The sequence below is a fragment of the Dermacentor silvarum genome, chromosome 1, assembly GCF_013339745.2.
Source record: "Dermacentor silvarum isolate Dsil-2018 chromosome 1, BIME_Dsil_1.4, whole genome shotgun sequence".
In the NCBI taxonomy this organism is placed as follows: Eukaryota; Metazoa; Arthropoda; class Arachnida; order Ixodida; family Ixodidae; genus Dermacentor; species Dermacentor silvarum.
The window spans coordinates 14,511,837-14,538,843 of NC_051154.1; the positions used below are offsets into that span (position 1 = coordinate 14,511,837).

Sequence of the window (27,007 nt, forward strand, 5' to 3'; positions counted from 1 at the left end):
ACTCTTACCCTATAAATAATACAGTTTTAGTTTAGCGTGGTTACCGGAATAGGGGGCGTACCGGAATAGCGGGATCGAAATGCGCATGCGCAGAACGCTAAACGACCCATAACGTTTATCGTGCGCACGCTATTTCTCAGTTATCTTTCCCGTGTTAGCGTGGTTTACGTAAAACATGGCGGCGGTCCCGGTCCCCCGCTTCGAACTGAATTTGGCGTTGTTTTTGTAGAATTCACTTCGTTCGTAGCAAATGACTGCATAAACGGCTTTTGCTTAGTCTCATGCCGCTTCGCCGAGAGAGTGTTATGGCTAATCTTGAGGAATTTTCGAGATCGCTTCTCGTTTCGAACGCGCCTAAGCCTAACGAGAGAAATTTTCACCGAGATGAGAGCGCCACCTGTCGGTAAAGTCGGGAGATAGGCGCGACGACGGCATATGGCCTGTGAGATGGGATCATCTCGGAGGCTATGGTAGAAACCTTGTACTGCTTGTCTGTTTCGCTGCAGATCGGCGGACATGGGAAGTAAAAAATACAACCCGCTGTTTCGCTGCCTCTCGCACTTTTCGGACGCACACACACAGACTTAGGTGCCCTATGTATGCGAAATTCAAAGCGTAATGGAATAGCGTCCCGCACGTACACTACGCTATAGTAAAACTCTCTTTTGCAGGTTCGTTTGCGGAACGGTAACGCTATTTCCCTTAACCCCGCTATTACGCTAACGTTAAACTAAAACCGTCTATTATGTAAATATATTTCCCTTGTTTTTCGTCTTCATCGTCTCCCGAATCCTGCGGTGAAACCCGCCTCAACCCCCGGTCGTGGTCAAAACCTCACCAAAATTTCTCCAAATTATAATTAACCCTAGACGACACTTGCACTCTACACATCCTTGTGGTGTGTGGTTCTTTTATGTCCTTGTGCACGCGCATACTAAATCTGACAAACTGAGTCACATGAAGTACAAGAATATGTGCGTGCAAGAAGCAAAAACAATCAAGATTAAAAAAAAAAGAAAAACGAAGTTGAAAGTTTCCAAAAATGGTTATTACTATTTATTACTATTGCAGATGATCAATCTGCATGAAATTCGCCCAGAGTGCAGACCAGTCTTTCAAGAAATGTAAAACTGACAAGTCTTTCCAGATGATGTGTAAAAGTTCAAAATTCTATTGCTACATAGGTGGTACCTTCAGAACCCTTGGGAGCTTTCTCTAGCCGGGCTTCCTTTACTACACTGCAATGATGACATTTAGCTTCGGCTATCTGTGTTGCAGATGCTTTTAATTTTTCTGTGGGCATTCGGAGCGACCAACTCCCGAGTTGTAAGGATGCCCAACTGCTGGAGAACCTTCCGAGAGCCTTTGTTGAACCAGAGTACGGCTAGAAAAGTGGCCATCTTCACAAGAGTGCATGAGGAAAACCTCATTTTGGAGCAAAACAAATCTTGCTTTTGAGAGACTGGACCACATTTTGGGGTTTGCTCTGAATACAATGAAACAGCTCTTCATTTGTCAGCCTCTCACATGTTGGAAACAGCCTTCACCTGAGCAGTGATGAAAATTGAAGAATGTGCTGGTGCAGACTCAGTCAGGGCTATTGCTTGCTTGTTACACCAGAAAAAAATCACCATCTGGGCAAAACTTGCAGTTGTGAGCCTCATCAGTAGAACATGAATGGAAAAATGAAGCTCATGGAGCTACCATGTCTCCATTAGAGTCTATTTTCGCAGTGTTCTAGTGGCAGAAACACCTTGATATTTTTACACATGAAAATAGAATGTTGAAGCGTAGTTTTGGAATCAAAATCTAAAAAATTTTTTTCAAACATAAATGTGATTTCTTGACCCACATCTCGCCTTAAGACTCCCTACAATACTGAAAACTTATCAACACTGAAAACAGCAAAGTGCAGTTGCCTTGAGATTCTACTCGCTGCACCTCGAGTAAGAGTAGCATGTGGGGGGGGGGGGGGAAAGACTATCTCGCATTATGTTTAGTATGTTGCTCTGAACATGCATACCACACACACAATCTCGCATTACGTCTTCATGTTCTTTGTCTGCATTAGGTCACAAGGAATATAGCCTAACAGCACATGTCACTAATCTCCTACAGAGATTCAGTCAAAGCACAAGCAATTACACCCAAAAGGTGCTAGTGAAAGCCTGGCCTTACAGTGCTACACCAAACCTGACAGTAAAGTGAACACAATAGACTCAATATGTTGACATTTGCAGGTGCTATGATTTATCAGGTAATGCAAAATCCTAAAATGTGCATGTAAGGCCATTGTACATACTATGTCTGGTACTGGACATCATGCAATAGTAACTGCTATGGACTTGTCGAGCTAATTAAATAATTTTGATCCATGTGTTAAAAGAGTACCGACACAAAAATTTTGTATCCCGCCTAAATTCTGTGTCCCACCTTTTTAGGTGGAAGTCGACTCCATAGTCGAGGTACGAAGCCTCAATGTCTCGAGAGTACCACAAATAATTACAGCGCCTTTTCTACGGCCAATTCAAAATGCGTGTCATGCTCAGTGCGACCTTCGGATGTGAAAAAACAGACTCAGCAGAGCCCGCCAGTAAGCCCGGTGCGGTGGCTGAAAGCCATACAATGACTGTCGCCAAAAGCTGCCAAATTGGCAGCTTCCAATTATGTGCTTCTTTAGGAAATGCAGGGCTACATGCTTTCCCTTATTGTCCCGTCGTGTGCTGAATGGACTCAACTTTTGGTAGCATGGCCATAGTGTGGTTGTATGTCAGCGGTCTCTGGTACCGCGAGACCACCACAACAGGTTTCGTCAACCGTGAATGATTCACCTTTTTCATTTCCGAAGCTGCTCTGCACTTGGCGCACATTTTGAACTGGGCGCATTGAAAGGTAACATAAATAATGTGCTTTCGAGAAACTGAGGCTCTATAACACAATTGTTGAGTCGACACCAAGGTGATAGTAAAGAGTAAAAAATTTAATGTCAGTGCTCCTTTATTATAAGAAATGTAAGTAGAGAGAGAAAGAAAAAAAAAAAGCTTGCTGCAGAAGCTGACAAATGATACATTAAAATCTAGTTACTACGAACATCAGATTAACTCAATTATCATATTTACAAAGTTTTTTAAAATCGCCGCAAAAGTGCCTACACTTTCAACGAATTTCGGAATACTGAATATTTCAGAATAACATACGTAATTTAATAACAGCCGCAATCACTAAGACACTTCATTATTAAAAGGTTCCGTTGAAGTTTCAGTACCAAATTCCTGAATCTTACACCTACAATCATCCACAGCAGCAGCCATGTGCTGGGGATCCCCGTTTCAACGGGTACAGCCCCGTAGCATCAGCATCAACGTCATAGGCCTAGCTTCACCACGTTGATAGCGATAACAGCAGCTGCGAAGTTATCGGCGCTGCGATTGTGTTGCGCGTTCGCTTTGCTGATAATGAGTTCTCCTGGCCCCCGCATTAAAAAGAAGCAATGCCAGTTTTCTCTCGAGGAAAAAGTGGACATTCTTACAGAGCTGAATGCTGGAAAAAATGCAAGTCGATCTGTTGCAGGGAGCCTGATATCGCACCATCAACAATGGCAACAATATTCGGGGATCGGGACAAGCTCATAATATTACATAGGGAGTCACAGCTGGCTCCCTCAAGAAAATGCTTGCAGCTTGGCGACTACCAGGACGACGCCGACGCCATCCTCATGTGGTTTAAGGATGCGAGACAACACAATGTGCCCTTGTCAGGCCCCATTATTCAAAAGAAGGCACGACAGGTCGTGGTTGCCTTGGACATCTGCAGCTTCGAAGCAAGTGCCAGACGGCTTCATCGCTTTTGTCAAAGGAATGGCATTGTGTGGCAAGTAGCTTCAAGCAATAAATTGTAGCCGAACTGTGCCCAGCGTTTTCAATTATTTACGTACCAACACGTGCATCCACTGCAAAGGAACGTAATTTTCGTTGTGTTACATTACTGACATGACAATAATGGTTTTTCAGTATTACGATATTTCAAAATAATTAGTTAATTTCGATGGTCCCGCAAAGTTTCGTCATAATGAGATTCTACTGTATAAAACAGCTTACACAAAGCCATCAGCAAAGGTGTTTATCTGAAATGGCAGTGAAAGTTTCTCGCACACAGCACTCATGCATGCTGAAATTTGCACTGTGCTTCTGATTCAAAGTCAAAGAGATTCTGCTTTTTTGAAACATGTTAAAAATGAGATTAGGAATCTTGTTTTTAAATTTATTTGCTAAACAAAGAGCGAGTGCCAGGAGATCTAGGACTTAAATAAGAACCTGAAACCAAGCTATTCTTACAGAAACAGCTGCTGGTTAATTCATTGTGGCAAGAAAATTATACCAGGAAGCGCTTCACCCACAATGCACGGGTGACAACAATTCAAACATGCATCACAAACCACTAGAAGCAGTCACTGCTACTTCATGTTGCTCTGCATTTGTACCTGCAGCTGCAAGTGGGAACCGAGTTTAATAGATGCTCCACAGTAATGGCAGTACAGGTATATTCCGTGGTGCTATACCAGATTTTAAAGAGCAAAAATGCCATCCCCTGACTGGCAAGGTAGTTTTGCACACAAACACGAAATTAAGTCCTGAATCAAAATGCATGAGGCCTGCTGATAAGTTGCCATGTTTGCCGACACTTTCGAGGGCTTCCATCTCAAGGCAGTGCAAAGCATGTCCGTTATGCACTGGCAGGCCTACTATACAACTGTTCCATATCCGAATGACAAAACAATGCAGCATCGCTTCTAGTACATTTTGGTGTCCACATGATTTATAGCGCACAATTCACTTTGACACATCTACATTAAACATTTCAGCACTGCAGCACTGCATCATGAAGGACAAGTATTATAGGTTTCTGTTAAGAACAGATACGTACACCAGACAAAAATTTTATAAAGGAATTAGTGTCCACGGCAATTTATTATCAGCTCCTGTGGCGTTTTTAAACTTACGGTAATTCACATGATTCTTAAACTGAGCTAGCTTTTCAATAGACATGATCTTGGTACACCATCTCGAAAAGGAAGATTATAACAAGATGTCCTTAAGAGCTGGCAGCAAAATAAGGCTACCTGGGGGCTATACCAGCAGTTCTCACATAAAGAGGGCACAGGGCCATTAGTTCCTTTTCCCCATGAAGAGCTGTTTTTTAGGCATTAACTCTCACTACTGACTTATCATTATCACAGTCTTAAATTCTGCCATGTCTTGTCACAGCAGTCAAGCAAGACCATAGTTACGAACGTCACACACGAGGTTTCACAAGAAGCCACCTTCAATTTCACAAACCCAATCAGTGTACAGTTTTGCTTAATAAGCATGCTAAGCTGCACTGCTCAGACTCATATTCACAGGGCAAACAAGCTTGATGCAAAGAGATGAAACTGTCGGGATAGTGGAGAAATGATAAAAAAAAAAACTTTTCTGCCAATTAGAACTCCACCTTCTACAGCTCTCTTTCATGGATCACACTCTACAGCCACCTTCATAGCAGTGACCAGTGCATGATATATCGATGCCATAAGCAGCATTGACCAGTCATTACAAAAAAAGATGGTCAAAAGCAGCACTCCAAAAGAGTAGCTTGACAACCCCAGCCCACACACCAGTGGCAATATTTCTATCTGAACAGTGTCCTTCAAGAGAATGGAGAATCTAGAAGGTGCCTTCGATCTACACAGCATACCAGTATTGATGAAAATGTTTCAGTTATTCAGCATCTTCGGCAATAGTGGCTGCAGCAAAGGCCATAAGGGCTGATGCTGCCTGGCGAGCTTCAAGATGCAGCCGGAGCTCGTGTATCCAGTCTTGGGCCACCAGTCGTGGCTGGCCACGCAGTTGGCTGGCATAGCGTAGGGCTTGTTCCAGGTTCTCATGCTGGAGCCAATAACGCACACGCGAGAGCACATCAAACGTGTCCCACATTTCAGGATTGACTCGCTGTTCATCTGTAAGCTCCTCCTCAGGCAGCTCCTGCAGGTAGCCAATGAAAGGTCTTTCACATCAGAGGCGGCACTCTGAAGGTATGTACTATCAGTGTCAAATGAAACGCGAACAGCAGAGCACCTGGCTGAAGCATAACTGAAGGTATAGTGCACGCCGTCCAGTTATCACCATTGACAGGCGTGCATACCCAGTTTGACTGCACTGCGCAATTTTCGTTCCTGTTCTGGTTCTCTTTTATTTGAAAGCAAGAAAAGATGATGGTACAGTAATGAGACTGCGCAAACTGTACCATGCGCACCACTGTTCAGGTTTTATTTGAGGCTGATAGCACATATAGTTTATATTGCAGTCTCGGCCTGCCCGTCCCAACGTGGGAGCGGCCCACGGTGGCTCCTCCCCCGTAAGGGGTTCTCGGAGTCGCTCCTCAGGACCTAAAATAAAGTTCACAGCCTGCCTGCCTAGGGGGAGCATCACTGCGCAATGCTGTAAAACCGGATGTGCCCGCCTGTCAATGGCGATGACTGGAAGGCGTGCACTATACCTTTAATTATGCTTAGGCCACGCATTCCGCGTTTCATTTGACGCCGATAGTACAAGTACATTACATGCACATCAATGCACTGATGTCTGTGTCAAATATAAGGCTGACTGTGAAGCTCACTTGTTGGAATTTCTCATGTACAGTGAGCACATGCACCACTCCAAGTTTTCTTGTTAAGAGGAAGCTTTAGCTTGGGCCAAACTCAGATGCTGCCTACTCAAATACATGTAAAACGCAGAAACGCTTTTCTGAGATAACCATTCGGCTGATTTTAATGAAATTTGTTGCATTTGAGAGAGAAAGTTAAATTCTAGTGACTGCTGGAAACGGAATTTTGATTTAGGGCATACATATTTTAAATAAAATTTTCAAAAATTGGTAAGTTCAGAAAAAATTGAAGCACAAACTTTCCAAATTTGTAGCTCTGCACTTACAACAGATATTGTAGTTCTGTAAACTGCATCCATTAGAGAATCCAAAGTGGACAAATTTGATATGTCAATTTATATCTTGCGTGAATTTGTTACATTGTTTCCAAGAGTTTTGCAAAAGTTCTACTCACAAATTAGTGGTCTATTTGACAGCCCTGTATATCAATTTTGTCTGCTTTAGATGTACTATTAGGTGCAATTCACAGAATTGTGCTATAATGTTTTATTGCTGAGTTACAGAGTTGTAAACCTGATAGTTTCATTTCCTGAGTACCTGCAATTTTTGTCAATTTTTATAGAAAAATTGACGACCTAAATAAAAAATTCACAACAAACAGTCACTAGGATTTTACCTTTTTCTTTTAAATGCAACTAAGCCTCATCAAATTTCGTGCAGTGGTTGCCGAGAAAAACAATTCACCCTTTCCCATGTATTTAGATAGGAGGCCACAAGCTAGAGCTTCCTATTAAGCGAGTTCCTGATTAAAACAGGCAGGTGGCATGGTTTTCATGCATAGGATCCGCTACAAATGCATGAATTTTGAAACATCACCTAGCAATTCACAGCCACTCTAGGCATACACACACAAGTTACATACAGAAGATGCATGCAGATGCTGACCTTGGGGTAGATGACACACAGTGACTGCAAGTAGGAGGCCAAGTATCGAAGCAGTGATGAGGGTCTCTGGTCATCAACAAGGGCAACACGACGGCAGGCACGCTCCACGCGTGCAAAGCGCTCTTTCAAGGCTATTTCTGGGTAGACGCCACGTGTCAGGGCTTCCTCAGGGATGGAGGCCAACACAAGAGGCACATAAGGGCTCATGGGTGCCGCCCGCTCCACAAGCTGCACATCTGCGGTCAGCGACTGCGGCCCACTGGTGCCGGTGGCTGGCCCGTGGACTAAGGTGTGCCTCAGGCCCTGGCAGGCAAGCCAGAGACCCTTGGCCTGTTGCGACAGCCGATCCAATTCATCTCGTGCTGAGAAAACAAGGCACACATGCCCACTTACTTTATTGTGCAAGAAGGTGATATCACGAATGCAGACTACTGTGAGCATACAAAATGTGCATAATAAGCGCTTAGCATATACAGTGGAACCCTGATTATACGACTTTGAGGGGACCACGCAAAACCGTCATATAATCGAAAAACTAAGAATATAGGCTGTGACACTCAGTCTTGCCCCAAAAAACGGTACAGACTGCCTGAATAAGCCCGCAGCACGAACCTGCACTGCTCTATGGAAGGTAGAGTAAATTATATAAAAAAAAGGAAAAATTATGGTTTTGGTAGAACACAAAAGTGAAACGTCTCACGTGTCTTCACAGAAGCTGTTGCATGTTTGCTTCATGAACTCACGGTCCGCTGCAGTGAAAGGTGCACGACTTGTGGGGCGGCGACCGTGTTGCAAGTTTGCTTCGTGCGTGCTGTCCTGTTGGTAAGCGGCGTCTCAACGCGTTAGACGTCTCAACACGCTGACTTGCCTGTGAGAAATTGATAAGGGCGTTCTAATCCCCATGTTGGTGCATGCGTCTGTGGCGTAATGGTTTCAATGTCGGGCTTCTGAACTAGAGGTCTTGGGTTCGGCCATGGGACACTTTTAATAATGTTTATTTTATTATTCAATACACAGTACTTTGTTGAAAATGATGAGTTTACAAAGTCATGAAGCCATTTACACTTGGTTCATTATTCTGCGGCTACACTGCGTCAGAACATCCACTGCGCTGTGACTAACCGAAGCGCTCCCTTTCGGCGCTTGTTAGTGTCACGATGCAGTACAGTGGGACCTTGTTGATATGATCTTCGCGGGAACCAGAAAATAAATCATGACTGATTAGAGCTAGCAGCGGCGAAAGCCTCGCAACATGTTTCGCTGCGTGGCCACGGCGCGCGTCTTCATCTGCAGACACGCTTTTCACTACCGCGCGCACATCCGGCTATTTTTTTCGTTAGTGAGCTAGTCGCCAACAAATCGTCCGTCCATCGCGATGTAGCCGGTGCTCTTAATCTGACATTTTTGCACTGAGTCAAAGCGCAACTACTGCTGCCACAACCGCTGCTGACGAAACCGCGGCCGTTATCGACGTGATCATGGACGGCGACCTTGCGGTTCAGAAGGCAGGCGACCACCGCACGCACCAAGTCAAAACGAAACTACCATTTGCTGCAACAAGTGCGGACGAATCGGCAGTCGCTATCGACGCGATCATGGATGGCGACTACGCAGTTGTGAAGGCACGCAGCCGATGCGCGCACCGAGTGAAAACGAAACTACTGTTTGCCGCAACCACTGCGGACGGAACTGTGGTGGCTATCGACGCGATCACAGATAACGACTACGCACTTATGGAAGCATGCGGATAGCCGCCAACGCCGTGTTACGCGCGGCGATTAACGCAACAATAAGGGCTTTGAGGGCATAAATAAGCACAAAGCATTCCGGCGTTGTTGTCAGTCACGTATCGCATACGATTGCCGCTGAGGACCGTGGCGATACGAACTGCGCCGCTTCGTTTTTGGACACTAGCGCCGTTTTTGCTCTTTCGCGGCGCGCATTTGTGGTGCTCCGCGTATTTTTTTTTTTAATTCCTCCGACGTATACGTCAGTGCGCACGCTATCGGCACCTACCCTATCTACAAACGGGAGAAATGCGCATGTTGGTAAGTTACACCCTCCGAGATTCAAGTGCGAAAGCTTAGGCGCGCTGCCCGTTTTCGGAGGTTGGGTGGCTACAAGCTGCTTGCGGATTTATTGCGCAGTTCATGCACTGACGTTACACGCTGTGATGTGCTCTTTGACACTCGGGCATGGGTAATGGAAGTTCTTTGGATCAAGCGCACCTCGTGTTCACCGTTTTAGCCACTTGGCGAGCGCGGGACCACGGAAAATTCATCAGTGGCTCGCGGAACCCCGAGCAGGGGCCTGCGGAACCCCAGGGTTCCGCGGAACCCACTTTGAGAACCCATGCTGTAGAGCATTGTGACACAACGAACGATACAACTGGCGGACGAGGGTAGGCGCTTCATTCAGCCATGTGACCTCATGAAGATCTCGCCTGAAAAGCCAAGCAAAACAAGCATGCGTGAAAGCTGACGCGAGCAGACGATACTACGAGCGCGAAAAAAAGCAGTCGAGCGGGTCCACATGAGTTTCCTGCGCCATGGCCAGTCTGAAGACGCGCGCTGTGCTCCCTTCCTGCTTTATAAAGAGCGAGCGCGCACCTCCATACCAGCCGTGCCCGTGCGTACATCACTGAAGGGGGCAGCTCCCAGTGGGCTGCTTTGCTCGCGGCTCGTTCGCTGCCGGGGCGCGCGGCAATTTAACACTTTAACCGCCAATTTAACTTCCGAAAAACGTACCAAAATCGCCATTTTTTTAAGTAGTCATAATTTTTTCCATGCAATTCTGATTCTGAAAATATATGTTAGGGTACATCATTGATTTCTGTTTAGAATTAGCACAGAAATTATAAAATTAAAAAAAAACTGCTGTTGAGGGTGGCTTTCCCTCAATGCATGCGGTGGTCATCAGTTGAGAATGTCATTTTCGTCAGTGGGCTGCCGCAAGATTCCGGGCACTGAAGAGAAGGGAAACCACGAAGGCGCAGGTGGCGGGTTATAGGTGTTCACGCACTGCCACACATGTGCACTGCTCAGTGCGTCACCGTCGTCATAATCGCTGTCGCTCCCGTCATCTGAAGCAATATCCAGGGTAAAGACAACGTCCGAGTCGCTGTCGGACACAAATTCCATGTCGTCACTAACGCTGCTTTCTGTACTGCTCCAAGAAGCACCTCTTTTTCTTGGACCATCGCTGCCACCGGCATTCTTCTTGCGAAGTGCCATTATGAAATCACTGTTGCCAGGCTTAAAACACGCGCGAAAGGCACGAAATGCGGTTTTTCATAGACAGGATTGAAAATTGTAAGCAAAGCAATTGACGACCGTGAAGGCGTGGAAAATCGGGTCGGATGAGTGTGACTCGTTGGCGATATTGGTACAAACTCGTGTGAACGAGTACAGCTCGGGGTTGGCGGCTAAAGGGTTAAATCGGTCCAGGACTGATTTCTCCCACGGCACGAAAAACCTGCTTCGCAGCAGCTTTTGTGGTGTGCGTTTTCCCGCTAGTGTCGCCGACCCTTAACACGTCGTTCGTGGGTCGTTGGAATGTAATTTAATTTAGTACACTTGAATATAAAGCTACGAGTTTCATAAATACCAGTTTGAAGTCGTATCATCCAATTTCATGTGAAAATGCGATCGAATCAACCACATGAAAATGGCTCCCATGGGCATTGGCCAGGGTAACGAAAAAAAAAAAAAAAAAGACGTATCACCCCGAAAAACGTATTATGCATAATCGTATCATCGAGGTTCAACTATACTTCGCTTAACCACTCCTAGATGGCGGCACGTCACATCGGTTGCAGGAAGGCATTCGTGAAAGCTGGTATAAAATACTTTCGTGTTAAAATTACGTACTGTATTTATTGAGTTGTAATGCAAGTTTTTTTTAACGAGTTTCGTTGCTTGAACTCAACCCTCGCGTTAATGTCGAACAATAGCAAAACTGACCATTTTAAAACAAATATCCTAAATCCCGCAATTTTTACTGTTACGTTGGCAACCTGTAAATTTACGTTTCAATCCAATCCATAGACAACTGACCGAAGTCGGAAGTAGTCTTTAGTTGGAATCGACACTGCTTTCGCTGTGCTTGTGACTGGTTACGATGCCGCAATACAATAGTACGGCCTTTTGCGGTTTGACTCCGTTCATTTGCGACGTTATGGCGACAGCGCATTTGGTATGACGGCCACTTCAAGAGACGAGCAATTTAGATGGCCGAGGAGCTGGGAAAGTCCGCCGCAGCTCGGTGTCTTGACATCGACAATTTGCGGATGACAGGACCAGCAGCAGGCCCTCTTTAGGTGCGAGGCCAGTCAGAAAGGCCCTGTGGAACTTGAAGTGGCCTGGTACTAATACCGAAAGAAATGGTTGTACGGTCTTTTAAGAAGTACTTAAATCTCGAACAAGCTCGATGGCACGGAAAACGACTCTCGGGAGATCACTTTTGGAGATAGTTTCGCTTTCGTAAAACTCGGCTCGTCCCGGCACCGAACCCCTCGAAGTATATGGCCAACAGCTCTCTTGGTGCTGATAGCGAGCTTAGGACAGCGCCAGAAACACTTGTCGGGGATGCTTTCAGTGCCGAGTCACGCGAAAATTTGTGAAAGTGAAACTATCTACGAAAGTGGTCACGGAAAGCTGCACCTCCTCTTAAGACGACGATGATGAGTGAAGCGAATTAGTTTCCAAATTGGGATTCCTTGAATAAAGGTACAGTAGCCGACCGATTTTCCGGACTTCGTGGGGACTGAAAAATAGTTTGAAAAATCGAACAGCCCGAAAAACCGGACAGTCCGAAAAACTCGCACAACCCCGCGCCACCCAGAAAAAAAATTATGAGGCTTAGAGGAGCATAGATTGCGATAGCAAATTAATAGACAGCTATACGAAGTAAGGATGTTAGTTTTATCGGCAGTATAAGGTTATAAATATGTGCCTACTAACTAAATAAGCACGGTGTCATGCGTGCACAGGTTACATGAACACATCTAGCTCGATGACCGCGGAAACTCGTTAAAACCCTGGAGTGAGAAAGCGCGCCAGAAGCAGCGGGCAAATTGACCTTCGCGCTGTCTATTCTCTCGCTTCAATGCGAATGACGAAAAAAAAAAAAAAAAAAAAAAACTGCGCATCACGAAGCTACTGGCACTCGGCGCACGCCCTTTATATCCATTGCAGATCGCTTTGAAGATGAGTCCCCCGCGGGCGCATACTTCGGCCACATAGCAGATTGCTATCGAGAAACAGTGCCTGTGCGGCAGCTCCGTCAGCAGCAGCCGCAAGAGCTGAACGCAGCTCCCCACCGTCTCCGTCGTCTTCTCCCTCCCCGTGCCCCGTGAGCGAAGTCCGCGCACTTCCGGCCGCCTTCCTCTCTCCCGTGTGCGTTGCCGGCTCACCCTCGCAAGCTTTCACCCGCACACAGCGTACGGCGCAGCCGAAACTAAATAAATAAATAAATAAATAAATAAATAAATAAATAAATAAACATTTGATTATGACGATAGTGCTGAGCTGACCGGAAAAAAAAAAAAAGCAAGTGCCGCTTTCTGGAACGTTTTGTCGGCCAAGGAAGAGCGGGCATGGCCTCCGAGATGGAGGATAGCATGCGTCTACTAATCTTGAAGGCTATACAGGTGGCCACTGGAAGCCAAGCCCGGCCAAGCCAGCGGAAAATCCAACATGGCGGCTCCCAAGATTGGGTAAGGTCATAGAGTTTCATATTACTATAACTAGAGGGCAATGTGGCGCTGCGATCGTTCAACTATCATGGGAATGATGGGAAGTACAGGCTACGGATTGGTATTCTGTTGACTGGCGAACTAGTCTACAGGTATTTTTTTGTCAGTTTTGGTTTCGCTAGTTTTGCTCCAAGCGCAGTTGCTACAATCCGTAGAACACAAACTTACTAATGGTAGGAAAGGTTGCTGCTTCCTGGCTGTAGTCTGCTGTCGCAAAACGGGTAAGGGCAAAGCCACGACATAACAGTTGCTGGCGCGCACTTCAGAAGAAGCGGTACGTCAACATAAAATATAGTCAAGCATGCTCGTAAGAGGCCACAAGCGTCCAAGATAGCACTGCAGCAGATGTGTTTAAAAGTACTCGAAGACGTTCATCAATCGTGACAGCCGATGCAGCCTTTCGAAAGAGCGAGAGAGTTCGCAAGTGCATCTGCGCAGAAGCAAGTGTGTCTGCGAGAAAAATTCACTTTTCCCGCGTTCGCAGCGAGCAGACGTCGTAGCAGACGACACTTGTAACATTTCTCTCAAAGGCGCAACACTTTTCTCATACATAATACAAAATTTTTATTCCCACAAATATTTGATGAGTATTTTTTATATAAGCACATGCACGGTTGTTATTGCTGCTGTGAAAGTAAATAAATAATTATTCAATCGCGCTAAATCAGGCTGAACGATGCATACCCTGGTGGTAAACCATGCTTCAATCTCAAAGTCATACAAACTTTATTCAATGTATTATGTATTATATAAAACACAACATAAATAAAATTAATTTTTGCACGAAAATGTTTTAATACAGCTTCGTTTACTGCGCCGCATGCAAACGCCACCAGTTTCAAGACAGAAGTCAATCCGAAGCCTGTACTTCCCATCATTCCCATGTAGGTTGAGGCGACGTTCAGGAGAACCCCCGTAGACACTAGCGCCACTTTTCCCTCTAGGTTTTTTTTATTTAGAAACTCTATGGGTAACGTGGCTCGGAACGAGCGATTTAGTCCGGAAAATCTATCATTGGCACCTAGATTCGTCAAAAAAATCGGTCGCGAAAACGCGTTAGCTCTATGGGAACCCTAACGGTACATCTATGAAGTCCGGAATATCCAACAAGTCCGAATTTTTGGAGTCTGAAAAATCTGTCGGCTACTGTACCATTATTTTTTTTCCCCTTGCGTGACTGGAAAGTCACCCCTCGCGTTACATTCGGGTAAATACAGTATTGCACACCCGCCGGCTGCAGTGTGCTCATGCACCAGCCTGCGTCTGCTTGGGGCTTTTTTCTCTCCGATGGTACCAGAGAGGTGTCGTACTAGACTGGGGTCGGTGTAAAATAGCGTCGTACTAATCGAGGATTTTAATACAGTATTTCTATGGGGGGTTTTGCCAGGACCAAACCAATTCGTCGCAAAATGCTGGTCGTCGCATGACCGGGAGATGTATAATCGAGGTTCCACTGTACTCTTGATGTTAGTAACACCGGGCATAAATGTGCCCTTGGATTGCTCTTGTGATGCCAACTTGCTTGCCCCAGAACTACATGGTAGCAAACTGGAAATGCACCTACCTCTGAGGTAGTCCTCCATGCCCTGGAGCTTAGCAACTGAGGAAGACAGGGCCGCATTGTGCTGTGCACGCTCCTCAATAATTTTCTTCTCCAGCTCCAGGCCAAAGGCGCGGCTCAGCTCCTGCTTCTGCTCTTCCAGGGCCTCCTTGAGGTGCTCCGTGTGCGCCGCCACTTGGCGCCGCAGCTGCTGCTGCAGTTCATGCTCAAACGCCTCCTGCTGCTTCACCAGCTGCACATAGACACTTTCCGTAAGCAGAGCAACACAGTACAAGATGTACACAAATTAGCAACAGTACAAATTATTTGTCAATTATAATGTACTTCGGAAAAACGAAAAGTGCTACCGGCTTCTGTCGGCAGTCTTTTTTCAGCTATTTGTGCTCCTTTTTAGGAAGAGACACGCCGCGCACCACATTTCAACCTAACAATGCCAGAATTACTATTACACTTCTGCAAATTCTACATTTTGGTGTCGCCGTAGACAATCCTCTGTTTATGATTTATTCTGGAAAACAGAAGCAAATAGTACACTTGAACATGGCATATTAAACTGCGTCTACAATAAATTCCTTCACTGTCGAATTGGAGTGGCCAATACTCGTGATGCTATTAGACGATGTCACAACGCAACTGCTACTCGGCCTGCACTTGGAGACAGTCCAGGACGACTTGAAACAAAATGACTACCCGAGATGTTTTATTGAGAAGATGATACGACAAGTCATGATACGGCATCCAAGGGTGCAAGCAGAAGACACACCAGGATTCTCGAAACAAAGATGTGCAGCGATCCGTACATTCGTGGAATTAGCGAACCGCTACTGAGAATTTTTAAGAAACATGGCGTCAAGATTGCCCATGTGCCGACAAGCAAGTTGAAGAATAGCTCGCTAACGTGAAAGACCCTTTGACTTGTTCAAAATATCTGGGAGTGGTTTACAAAATTCCCTGCGCAGATCGCAAATATGTCTACATCGAAGAAATGGGAAACTTCCAAAGGCGACATTTTTCTCCTGTGTCGCCCACCAACTCGGCCCTACTGTGATAAGTATCTTCACCTATCGTGTCATACTGCCGTTGGAAGTGTACTACATGCATTTAATAAGTGATAGCCCAAACACATCGCTATTCTCTGCTGCAGGCGGCTCAATGTGAACACGACGTTTTGCTCCGGTGTCGCCCACCAACTCATTTTATTTTGGCTTCTCGCCGCTGTCTTAAAACACTCCACAATAGGCAAACAACAAAATGCATCTCGGGCCGCTGGGGCCCTGCCAGTCTTGGGCAAAAATGATACTCGCGGAGCGAGTATATCAAAACTTCTTGTTTATGCCGCTCTGGCCTAATTCGAGGAGTGCTAACGTAGGCTTGCCGAGGTCGCCAAATTGACAATGCACGTTTCGGGCAGCTCAACTTGGCGTGTGGCGGTGTCTGACACTGCAAAAATTGGCGTAATGCTTAGCATTGTGCAGATATCAAACTACAGTTGGGTCTGCAAATGTTTTAGTGACTTCGGATGATAAGTTTTCCCGGATAGTACTTTTTTTCTTGCGTTTTATTCCAAAACGTATAAACAAGGTTCTACTGTATATAGAACTCTCCAGCAGGCACCAGTTTTGTTTCACAGTTAGAATGTTTGAGAAATGAATTTTACTGCCCTGTACAACAAGCAACAAACATGAGCTCGACGCATGGGTTTCTTTATATCTGAACACATCAAGAACATGTACTGCCATCAGCATGCTTAACATAACACAATCGTTCCACTGTGTGGCCTGAACCGACTTGGACTGATGCCAGCGCCGCGAAGTGTTGTGCGCTGTTATCTCGCTATGTTTGCGGCAGCTGACGATAGCTGGAGCGCAGCTCGATTTGACTGTTCGACTTGTCTTTCACTTGTGTCTGACCGGCGGGGAGAGTGCGCTCACTTGACAGGTCTGTTTTCGCTCATGGCTGCAGTGTGACACGCGCCCAGAAAAGACGTTGCGGTTTGCTTATCTTGGCAAAGCGAAATGACGTGCGACAGCTCGCTTTGCCGAGATAAGCAAACCACGACGTGTTTTCCGGGCGCGCGTGAGACCGCAGCCATGAACAAAACGTGGTGAAACGGACCTGTCAAGTGAGCGCACTCTCCCCGCCGGTCAGACACAAGTGAAAGACAAGTGGAACACTCAAACCGAGCTGCACTCCAGCTATTGTCAGCCGGCACAAACATACTGAGATAACAGCACACAACACTTCGCACCTCTGGCGTTAGTCAAAGTCGGTCCAGGCCATGCTGCAGAGCGTTCTGCGTTAAGCATGCTGACAGCGGTACATATAGTAAACAAAACACTTATTTTTCCTTGGTGAACTTGGCTGTCAGAAGTGCATGACCAGAAGTTTTCTGGGGTCATGAATACACTGCTGCCACAGCCCAGACAAAAGGCTCTATAAGCCTCTATGCCCCCTGTCAATACTGTGCAGATAGTGCAGCGCATGCTATGTGGCTGATGAGGTGCATGCTTGGGAAACAAACCTTCACTTCAAGTGTTGCGTCCAGCTCAGCCCGTTGCCTTTCCAAGTCCCGGGCCACACGCTCTTGTTGCCTCTGGAACATCTGGGCTCGTTCCTGTTCTGTTGCCTGTGCCAAGCATATTACAATGACATCATAAACAGAAAATTAAAATTCTTTGCCCACTGTTAAGCACAAATGTTGTTAAGCCAGCACAACGATACTTCGTTTGATACCTCACTAGCCTGTAATATGCATTAATATTGCACAGAAGGTGTTGAAGTACCTGCGTTTTGCAAGTCATTTGGATAAGCTATCGAAGTGGAGGTGCCTCCTGAATGCAAGAAGTTAAAAATGTGTTGCTTATTTAAAGTGCCTGGTGATTATGTTACAGTCATGAGGATAGTGGAAGGCACAAGAAATCAGTGCGGCACAAATGGCAAACTTGATAAAGATTTAGGACCTTTATCACGTGACCTTGTGCCAATGAAATGATGTGAAAACTTGCCAGTGGCAATGGTAATAACAGCATGACCTTTGAAGGCTGCATCAAACAGCGCCACATACAATTTCAATCATAGCTCAACATTCAACGTAATACAGTTTAGCCTGCTTATAATGAACCTGAGCATCATGCAGGTACTGTTTGTTATATCAGGAGAGAGAGAGAAATAACTTTATTTTGCCCAAAATGTGGTTAGAGGTGGGGGTAATGACTAGAAGCCTCCCCCTACCCCCCCCTTTAGACAGCGGCCGGCAGCCCCTGAGCCACGGCGGCGTCTTCAGCCATTTTGACTACTCTTGTTTGAACATCCGGGTCCGAGCTGAGTAGCACGGTCTCCCATTGCTCCTCATTTCTTATTATTAAACTTGGTTGTTGTGGTTTTGAACAGTTATTGTTATGATATTGTTTCTTTGGGCATGCCCAGATTATGTGTTGAAGATCTGCTCGGTTGTTACAATGCTTACATAAGTCTGGGTGATAGTGACTGAAGGCTAATGGGGTAGGGGAATGTGTTGGTTTGTATTAGACGCCAAGCCACCGATTACCATTAGTTTAACGAGCAATGTGCTGCCAGGTATCTAGCCTGGCTAGTCTGTAATGATCTAGGATTTCCCTAAAGGAAACCAGCCTATCTCTGCCCGACTGGCAGATTGCGAATGCGTCCATGTTGGTGACGTCGTCTCGGTCTGCGAAACCTCGAGCCGCGTCATGCGCATTCACGTTGCCTGGCAGGCTAGAGTGGGCTGGTGCCCAGATGATTTGTATTCCCATAACTCAGTCTCCGTGGAAACCAGCCTGCAGGATTTTTTGGAAGTTTTAAGGAAGTTTTTGTTTGCAAGTACAGTGAAACCTCGTTGATACGATTCTGCTTAATACCGTATTTTCGTGATTCTAAGCAAACCCCCCCCCCCTCTATTTTCGCGAAAAAATTGGGAAAAAAAGTTTGCATGCAAATCTAAGCACCCCCTATTTGTTAAGAAGAGCGCGTAGCCAAAGCCGCCAAGCGCACTTCGAGCCGGAGCAGTCAGAGTCCCGACGTCCACAGCGCGATCTCGTCACACAGCAAGACTGTAGAGGCGCACGGACTCGTGACGCTCGCAGCGCCGCGCGTAGCCATCGGAGTCCCGAGGTGGCACGGCGTCCGCAAGAGAGTTCAAGAGAGTGGCTTGTTGGGCTAGTTGGTACATGGTTATTCTAGGAGAACGCCAGCAAATTTGATGAAGGAAACAATCGAGAGGCAGTTGTTAGTCCAGCCACCTTCCTGTCGCTTTGTCTATATCTGCCTCTCGATTTTTTTCCCTTTTCAAGTTTGCTGGCATTCTTCTAGAATGCCTTTGGATTGTGGTAGGAATAAGAACAGTGTGTGTCATATCGACGAAAACAAGCATGCGTGCATCCCAGAAACAAGAAATTATATTTTTAATTTGGCTCTGAAAGTGGTGCAAGAATGACAGGCAGTGTCCCTCAATGGTGAAACAGTGCACCCATTTCGTGTACTGTCACGTAACCAAAAAGCCGCGCAGGGAGAGTAATTTTGCTTGTATACAATATTGTACTGCCTGAAATTGTATTTTATATGCTTCTGGTAAATTTTCCTTGCATGAGAGAGTAAATTCTTGTTTCCTCCTAGTGCATGTTGAAAAGTGGCTGCATGCCTTGTGCAAAGAATGAAGTCACAGTGTACAGAGTAGTGCATTGATACATGGCATGCGTACACAGCTTTAGGAAGAGACTACGCTGATAGAAAAATTCAGTTTTTAAAAAGAGGCAGTTTCGCTCGAAGGGCGAAGCACTGACTACGATAGCAACGTTTAGCATTGCCCTTGAACTTCTCCAGAAGATGTGGGCAACTCTATCAACATTAAAAAAAAAAAACACCACTTCTAGTCACCACTAACTTCCTGAACCTTTCTGGTGTTTCACTATCATCATCATCATCAGCCTGCTAATGTCCACTGTAGGACGAGGTTCTGCATTCAGTACCACATGAGCACAGCTGCAAAAGTCACCTGCATTTTGACATGAGCCTTGGTCAAGTTTTCTATCTTCCGGTGGGCATGAGCGAGAAGCAAATTCAGCTCATCTTCAGACAGCTTTTGCCCTGTTTGAAAGAAGAACACATCAGTTTTTATGAGACAAACACACACACACACACACACACACACACACACACACACACACACACACACACACACACACACACACACACACACAAAAAAAAATCTGAGCAGTAGGGAAACCTTCTTAATTAGTGTAAGAGTCACAAAAGTATTCACATGAGAGCTGTTAACTAGAAATGAGACTAAACATTTTGAATTGGCAACATAAGCCACCCGTCAACAAAGCACTTGCATATGGTGTTTGCCTAATCTGTGTGAAACAAAGCTATGCTGCTACTGTCACACACAAGAAAGAAGCTGAATCACCAACTGCAATTGATTTATAGGGTTTCATGCATCAAAGCAACACTGGAGCTATGAGAGATGCCATAGTGGAGGGCTATGGATTAGCTTTGACCACAAGGGACTGCTGAAATTTAAGCTTATGAGCAGTTTCCATTCCGCTCAAATTCGAATGCAGCTGCAGAGGATGGCAATTGAACCCGTGACATTATGCTTGGCAGCAGAACAGCACAGCCGCTGAATTTCTTCAGAAAATTAGTTGAGCATAAGATTAAGGTAATATATTGTATCCCTTCTATTATTCTCCTTCAGTGTGAAAAATTTGACACACTGCATTCGCAAAACTGCATTTTCAAGAACATAATGCAATCACAATTCCTTTCCCATCTACACACACCACTACATGGGGTGTGGAAGTGGGAAAGGACTTCTGCGACAGCTTGAAAAAAGAAAGGTTATAACCTGTACTTGTACTTGTACGTTAAAGATACCTATATGTTTAAATAATACTTTTACGCTTGTTATTAATCGTGGTAGAACAAGGAATGCCGCTGAAGCCAACGTTTCAATATGGGAACTTGTCTTCACCCTGACTTTGGAATATGCACACACATTTTGGTTTATGACCAGTAGAAACACAAAGTGCGTTTCACCTGTTAATTATGTGCTGGTTCGTTACAAACCTATCAGTCTGGTTCAACTACATAGCAGACTTAAACATGCAGGGACCTTGGAAATCTGTTTATCACACAAGTACAACTTCAAAAAGTGCACTGAATATGTGGGACAATAAACAAAGCTCCCCAAACTGCTTGGCTCAGATAAGAATTTGGCTTAAAGAGCTTGTCGATGAGGGAGTCCATATTTCAATAAGTGCACAGGCAAGCTTTGAAACATTCTGACTGATACCTTAGAAGGCTAAATTTAGTCCATTCACCAAAGTTTTTTATGCATGTTAAAGGTCTCCAGATGATCAAAACTAATCCAGGGAATATCCACCAGAGATAGAGCAATGCAAGCTGTGTACAGGCCATGGCTGACGAGGTGCATGCTTGAGAAAGAGGGCAGTTTGTGCACGGATAATCGCCAAAATATATTTTTCAGAAATATTCAAGCCTAAATTGATGTGTGTTGCCCTTACACAAAAATATATCATGTTTGAATGTAACCAAGCAGGGTTGCCATTTTTCATGACTACTACCATTGCATTATTGCTTATTATGGCCTGAAACTCGAATGAAAGCCCAAGACTGCCTCTAGTGTGCAGTACTGGGTGTTTATTTTTTGTAAACGTTTACAGAGCATGCCTCTAGTGTGCAGAGTATGCCCGATAATTCGAACGCCTTCACGGCACCGCCACGTACCCCATGGAGTCAATGTATACAAATGTCTGAAATTTCAGACGCAAAGAACCTTCGCCGTCCGATTTTGCGGACTTCTTGCCATAACCGCAGGTCCGAAATGGCATTAATCCAAGCCACCACCACCACCATTTTGATTATCTTGCCACCTCAAACCGGCACTCTCGCACGCTGATCCACTGGCAGCCATAGCCACCACTGCAGCAACAGCAGGCCTAGTTGCTTTGAAGTTCGCTACCAAGCTACTGTGTTTTTCATTGAAAGAATTCGCTGCTGTGAGCAATGGCACCGATTCAACCTTTGCAATCCTTGCCAATGACTTCGAAGCTCGGAAAACGCAACGCGTTGCATAATACCAGTTCCTGAAAATCGGCTTACGCATACACGAACCATACATTAAGTATTGCGGTGAACCATACCACGAGTGGGAAGGGGCAACTGTCACAGGACAGTCTGTATTCCTTAATTATACACGCGTGCACCCAAGGTCTCCTGTCGCAGTACGAGCACCGATACGCCTAATAAGTGTACCGGCAGGCCTTCAGAGCTATTTCGGATGTGCCTGTGGTGATTTGAGCCCTTGGGGGCAGTAAAAGGCAGGCATTTTTTTCAGACTGCCCAATTTTTCGGATGTTTTCGTGGCCCCTAGGGAGTCCGAAAAATCTGACGTGACAGTATTATCTTACCAGTGCTGGTGAAGTGACTGGAGATGTCTTTCAACAGAATGTGTGGAAAAGTTAGTATTAATGAATACCACAGTGATTTATTCAAGTACAATTGTAGGTAATGTAACAGCATAGTTCACAAGGGTGGCTGAACGGGCGTGCTGGTAAAGTTGCATTTTTGGTTAGCAGCGTGACGATCTACATGGAAACGAGAGAGAAGGGATAGGAAAGAGCGCTGACTTACAACAATTTTATTGCGCACATAACCAAGGTTTAAATACCACGCTAAGGCACAATAGAAAGAACAGAAAGGTGGCACGTGTTCAGGACTCAGCTTCCAACAAACAATATGCAAATCATGTGATTAAATATTGCACTTCTTTATCGTACAGTGACGGCATGACATGATTTGCATATTGTTTGTTGGAAGCTGAGTCCTGAACACGTGCCACCTTTCTGTTCTTTCTATTGTGCCTTAGCGCGGTATTTAAACCTTGGTTATGTGCGCAATAAAATTGTTGTAAGTCAGCGCTCCTTTCCCATCCCTTCTCTTTCGTTTCCATGTAGATCAGTCGCGCAGCGTAGTTCAGACACACCTAACACTTGATGTTCTTACATACAGTGTAGACTGGTTATCACATATGTCGCCGGAGTCGCGAATATCCGCACTATAACCAAAACAACTATTTTATTGCGACAATGGAGACTCCAGGCACATTTCTTCCGTCGCTGTCACCGTGCGCCGTATGCTGTACGTGCGAGTGAAAACGTGTGAGGGTGAGCCGGCGATCGCGGCTCAATCTCGCGTACACCAGGGAGGAAAGTGGGAAGGAAGCACGCCGTCTTCCATCGCGCGCAAGGCTCCGGGCTGAGGTTAGGTTAGAGAGGGGGGCGTCGCGCTGTACTCCGGACGACCTTGTGTGCGCGCAGGGGCCGCAGGTATCTTGAGAGCCATCTGCGACGGGGGCACATTCCACTGTGCGCTGTGTTTTCGCGGCTTAGTTCACGTTGATGTGAGACGCAGCATGAAGGTCAATTGGCTCACTGCTGCTGCCGTACTTCCTCTCTATAGCGTTTTACAGGGAGTTTCCACTGTCATCGAGTGAGATGTGTTCATGTTTGCTTGTACGCGCGTGACGCCATGCTTGTTAATGCGCAGAGAGCTGTGCCGGTGGACGTGCTTTCGCGTGCTCCCGCCATTGCATCATTCTGCCAGCGCTCAGCGCGAGGAATGCTGGGTTGCGTGGCCAGCTCGGCCGGCAATAAATACGAACGGAGCTATTCTCGCGCCAGCAACGTTGGAACGTGCCCGACGGTGCCAGACACGCCGGTCGCGTCGTGTCGGAGTATAGACGGCGGTTGTCCGCCACCGTGACGTCGTGGAGTTTGGCGCGCGCTTGTTGCATCGGAGTATATCTGTGGCTTGAGAGGAGCGTTTGCCATCTAGGCTAACTGCCGAACTTCCAGACAACCGCACTGAAACCGGTATTTCGTGTCCCGCAACTGCACTATAAGCGATACGCGTATACATAGAGTGCTATGGGAAAATTAAGGGGAGTCTGAAAAGACCGTATTATATCCGGTCCTGCACTATCTGGACTTCTGGCATATCTTAATGTAATTGGATGGGAAACCAACTACAAAGCATCTCACAGTGACCTGCCTGGTTTTTTGTTTTGATGGAGTAATGGAGTTCAAACATGAGAAACATTTTACAAAAACAATATCTAATTTGTTTTAATTGTTTTCGCATGGGCAGACACAAGGCCACCAACAATTCAGTTGCCTACTATAGGTGCTCACAATATATGAAGTTCAGTAACCATGATCGGTACATGCGAAACGGGAACTGCGAAGTGCACATGTGCAGATATTGCAGCTAAAAAAAACCTGCACTGCAATATTTCTCAATGTGAAACAACCTAAGCAATAAGGTCCACTGTACAGTTTTAACGGAAGCGCATTTTACCAGGAAAAAAACAGTAACTTAGTAAGTATTTTATGAAGTATAAAAGCGTGTTCGAAAAAATTAACGGCAACACAGTTCGTTCAGCCAGTGGAGCACAATAAGCCAACGTGTAAGAACAATCAACATAAACTTCAAGTACACATATATAATGGCATCGTTAAAATTTCTGCTACGAAAGTACAACACAAGCAATTTGTGTATGCTCATCTTCACTATTGAAGCGCAGAATGATGCACATGCATCGACTAGTGAAAAACGAAACAACGGTGAGCACGATTACAGGTGCGATGCCCCGTGCAGGCAATGAACAATGCAGCTACAGGGACCACGCTAACAATGTAACTGCAGAACAGCTACAACCACATGACTTGACTTCGCTTTCCTACACATTAGGCTCACTAAAAGCACCGCAACATCTGGAGTTCACACCGTGTGATTGGGTGTATCTGTGGCAGCCAGAACACAAAAGTTATATTTACACGACCTTTGAGACCAATGACAACGCCCTGCACTGCACCAGCAATCTTTCACTGACGCCTGCTGGAGCCAAAGCTTTCAAAGCTGTTGTGGTGCAGCGTGGTGCAATTTGTCATTTTTCCGCTTTCAGCACAACTTGGAGCAGAATTTTGCGTATCAAAATGGTGCACTTGGCGCAGAATTCTCATCCCTGAACATGGCTTCCACAGGTGACAGCTTCACACTTACCCAAATGTGGAAGAGAAAATCACAACCAAATATATTACGATGAGAGTTACTAACCTGGTTCACTGAATTTAGTCTCTGGAAGCAGAGCCTCAATCTCCTTCTGAAAATGATGTCTGGCCCTCTCAACAGCCTCCTTGTAGTCACTTGCAGTTTTGGCAGCCTCTTTGGCTGACCGTGACTGCAAAGACAAGGCAGTAGAAAAATGTTCAATGTTTAAGATGCATCAATGATCATTGATGGGTGTGCTGGGAATTCAAAAGAATGAATTTTGTTATCCTGCATTTCTAAATAACTTTAATGATGAGAACACCTGGGTGCCCAATAAAATCTGCAATGAAACAATGTCAAGTGCAGTAGCTAACTACCAGAAAATGCACTCACAAACATTCTAGTACTTTTGCCTTTTCCTATGCAGCACTGAACAGCTCTTCTCATCTACATCACGTATGTGTCTGCATTTACATAAGCTGTACTTGTTGCTCACTTCAACAATGCATCACTGTCACAAGCCAATCGACATAACTGCTTTTGCAGCATGCAATGACTGCATTGAGCTGATCAAATCACTCTCCAGAAAAAGAACACGAATGCCACTACCTATTGTTTGACACTTACAATCAAATTACGTGAATGAGAATGTCATAAGAATGCCTCAGAATATTAAATTAAGATTTGTATTAACGAAAGTCAAGTAAAAATTATGGCATTTGATGGTGCAGTGATGGTGAGCACATGAAAACGCTCGCTGTCCATTTTTCTTCCATTTCTCAGAAAAGAATCCTTAAGAGCGTGAATACAATGGAGGCAAGTCTTTTGTGCAGCGCTTGGTGCCTCCACGACTAATGACGACAATAGTCATACAGTCCTTTCTTCCTCTCCTTGCACACTTGGTGGGTACAGCAGCTTTGTGTAATGCTAACCTCCTTAAAAATCCAGGTGCAGCTATTCCACCTCCTATCACATCATTCTATTCCCTTCCAAACCTCACTCAGTCAGAAAAATGGCCCCCCTTTATATACGGTGGCATGCGCCCTTTCTATGTCTCTACACTTCAATTTTCTTCCAGCATCATCATCACATGCCACTCACTCATTCCCTCATTATGCTTACTGCTGGTGGCTCACTAAGGCTGAAAGGCAGAGACCTTAGGGGTTGGCATGCTTACACTGATTATGCAAGAAGTGTAGTTAAATCAGATAAAATTCAATAACTCCAAAATAAATCAGTCCCATAACTATGTCTCATAAGTAAGCAAGTATGCCTGAGGAAGCGATACGCGTATACTTGGCGGAACTCATGCCCAGGAAGCAGCAGGGAACTCCTGCACTCGTGCAAACTTGCTGCAAGCTCACACCATCACAATTGATGAAAATAACCGATTAATTATCCGTGTCTATTACAACTGCGTAATCAAGGAGTACAAGAAGCATACGTGAATATCTTGGCAAACATCTACAAAGATTCCACAGCAACCTTGGTTTTTCCACAAGAAAAGTAAAAAGTTAACTATCAAGAAAGGAGTCGGGCAAGGAGACACAATCTCTCCAATGCTTTTCACTGGATGCTTAGAAGAAGTATTCAAGCTCTAAGTCTGGGAAGGCTTAGGAGTGAGGATCAACAGTGAATATATGAGCAACCTTCGGTTTGCAGATGACATTGTCCTATTCAGCAACAATAGGGACGAATTACAACAAATGACTGAGGACCTTAACCGAGAAAGTGTAAGAGTGGGGTTAAAGATTAATATACAGAAGACAAATATAATGTTCAATAGCCTGGCAAGGGAACAAGAATTCAGGATCACCAGTCAGCCTCTAGAGTCTGTAAAGGAGTATGTTTATCTAGGTCAATTACTCACAGGGGACCCTGATCATGAGAAGGAAATTTACAGAAGAATATAATTGGGTTGAAGTGCATACGGCAGGCATTGCCAAATCCCGACTGGGAGCTTACCACTGTCATTGAAAAGAAAAGTGTACAATCATTGCATTCTACTGGTG

At 45.3% G+C, this 27,007-nt stretch overlaps 1 protein-coding gene across 1 annotated transcript in view; it reads right to left on the minus strand.

The window, feature by feature from the left end:
- Positions 1 to 2,034: 2,034 nt before the first annotated feature.
- LOC119457191 (MICOS complex subunit MIC60) overlaps positions 2,035 to 27,007 on the minus strand; it is a 77,972-nt gene continuing 52,999 nt past the window's right edge. The window contains exons 10-15 of the mRNA XM_037718947.2: positions 25,062 to 25,185; positions 19,915 to 20,006; positions 17,425 to 17,529; positions 14,907 to 15,135; positions 7,588 to 7,949; positions 2,035 to 6,020 (exon numbers count right to left, since the gene is read on the minus strand). Of these exons, the coding sequence (XP_037574875.2) occupies positions 5,757 to 6,020; positions 7,588 to 7,949; positions 14,907 to 15,135; positions 17,425 to 17,529; positions 19,915 to 20,006; positions 25,062 to 25,185 (1,176 nt within the window). The 3' untranslated portion in view covers positions 2,035 to 5,756. The remainder of the gene's footprint in view (positions 6,021 to 7,587; positions 7,950 to 14,906; positions 15,136 to 17,424; positions 17,530 to 19,914; positions 20,007 to 25,061; positions 25,186 to 27,007) is intronic.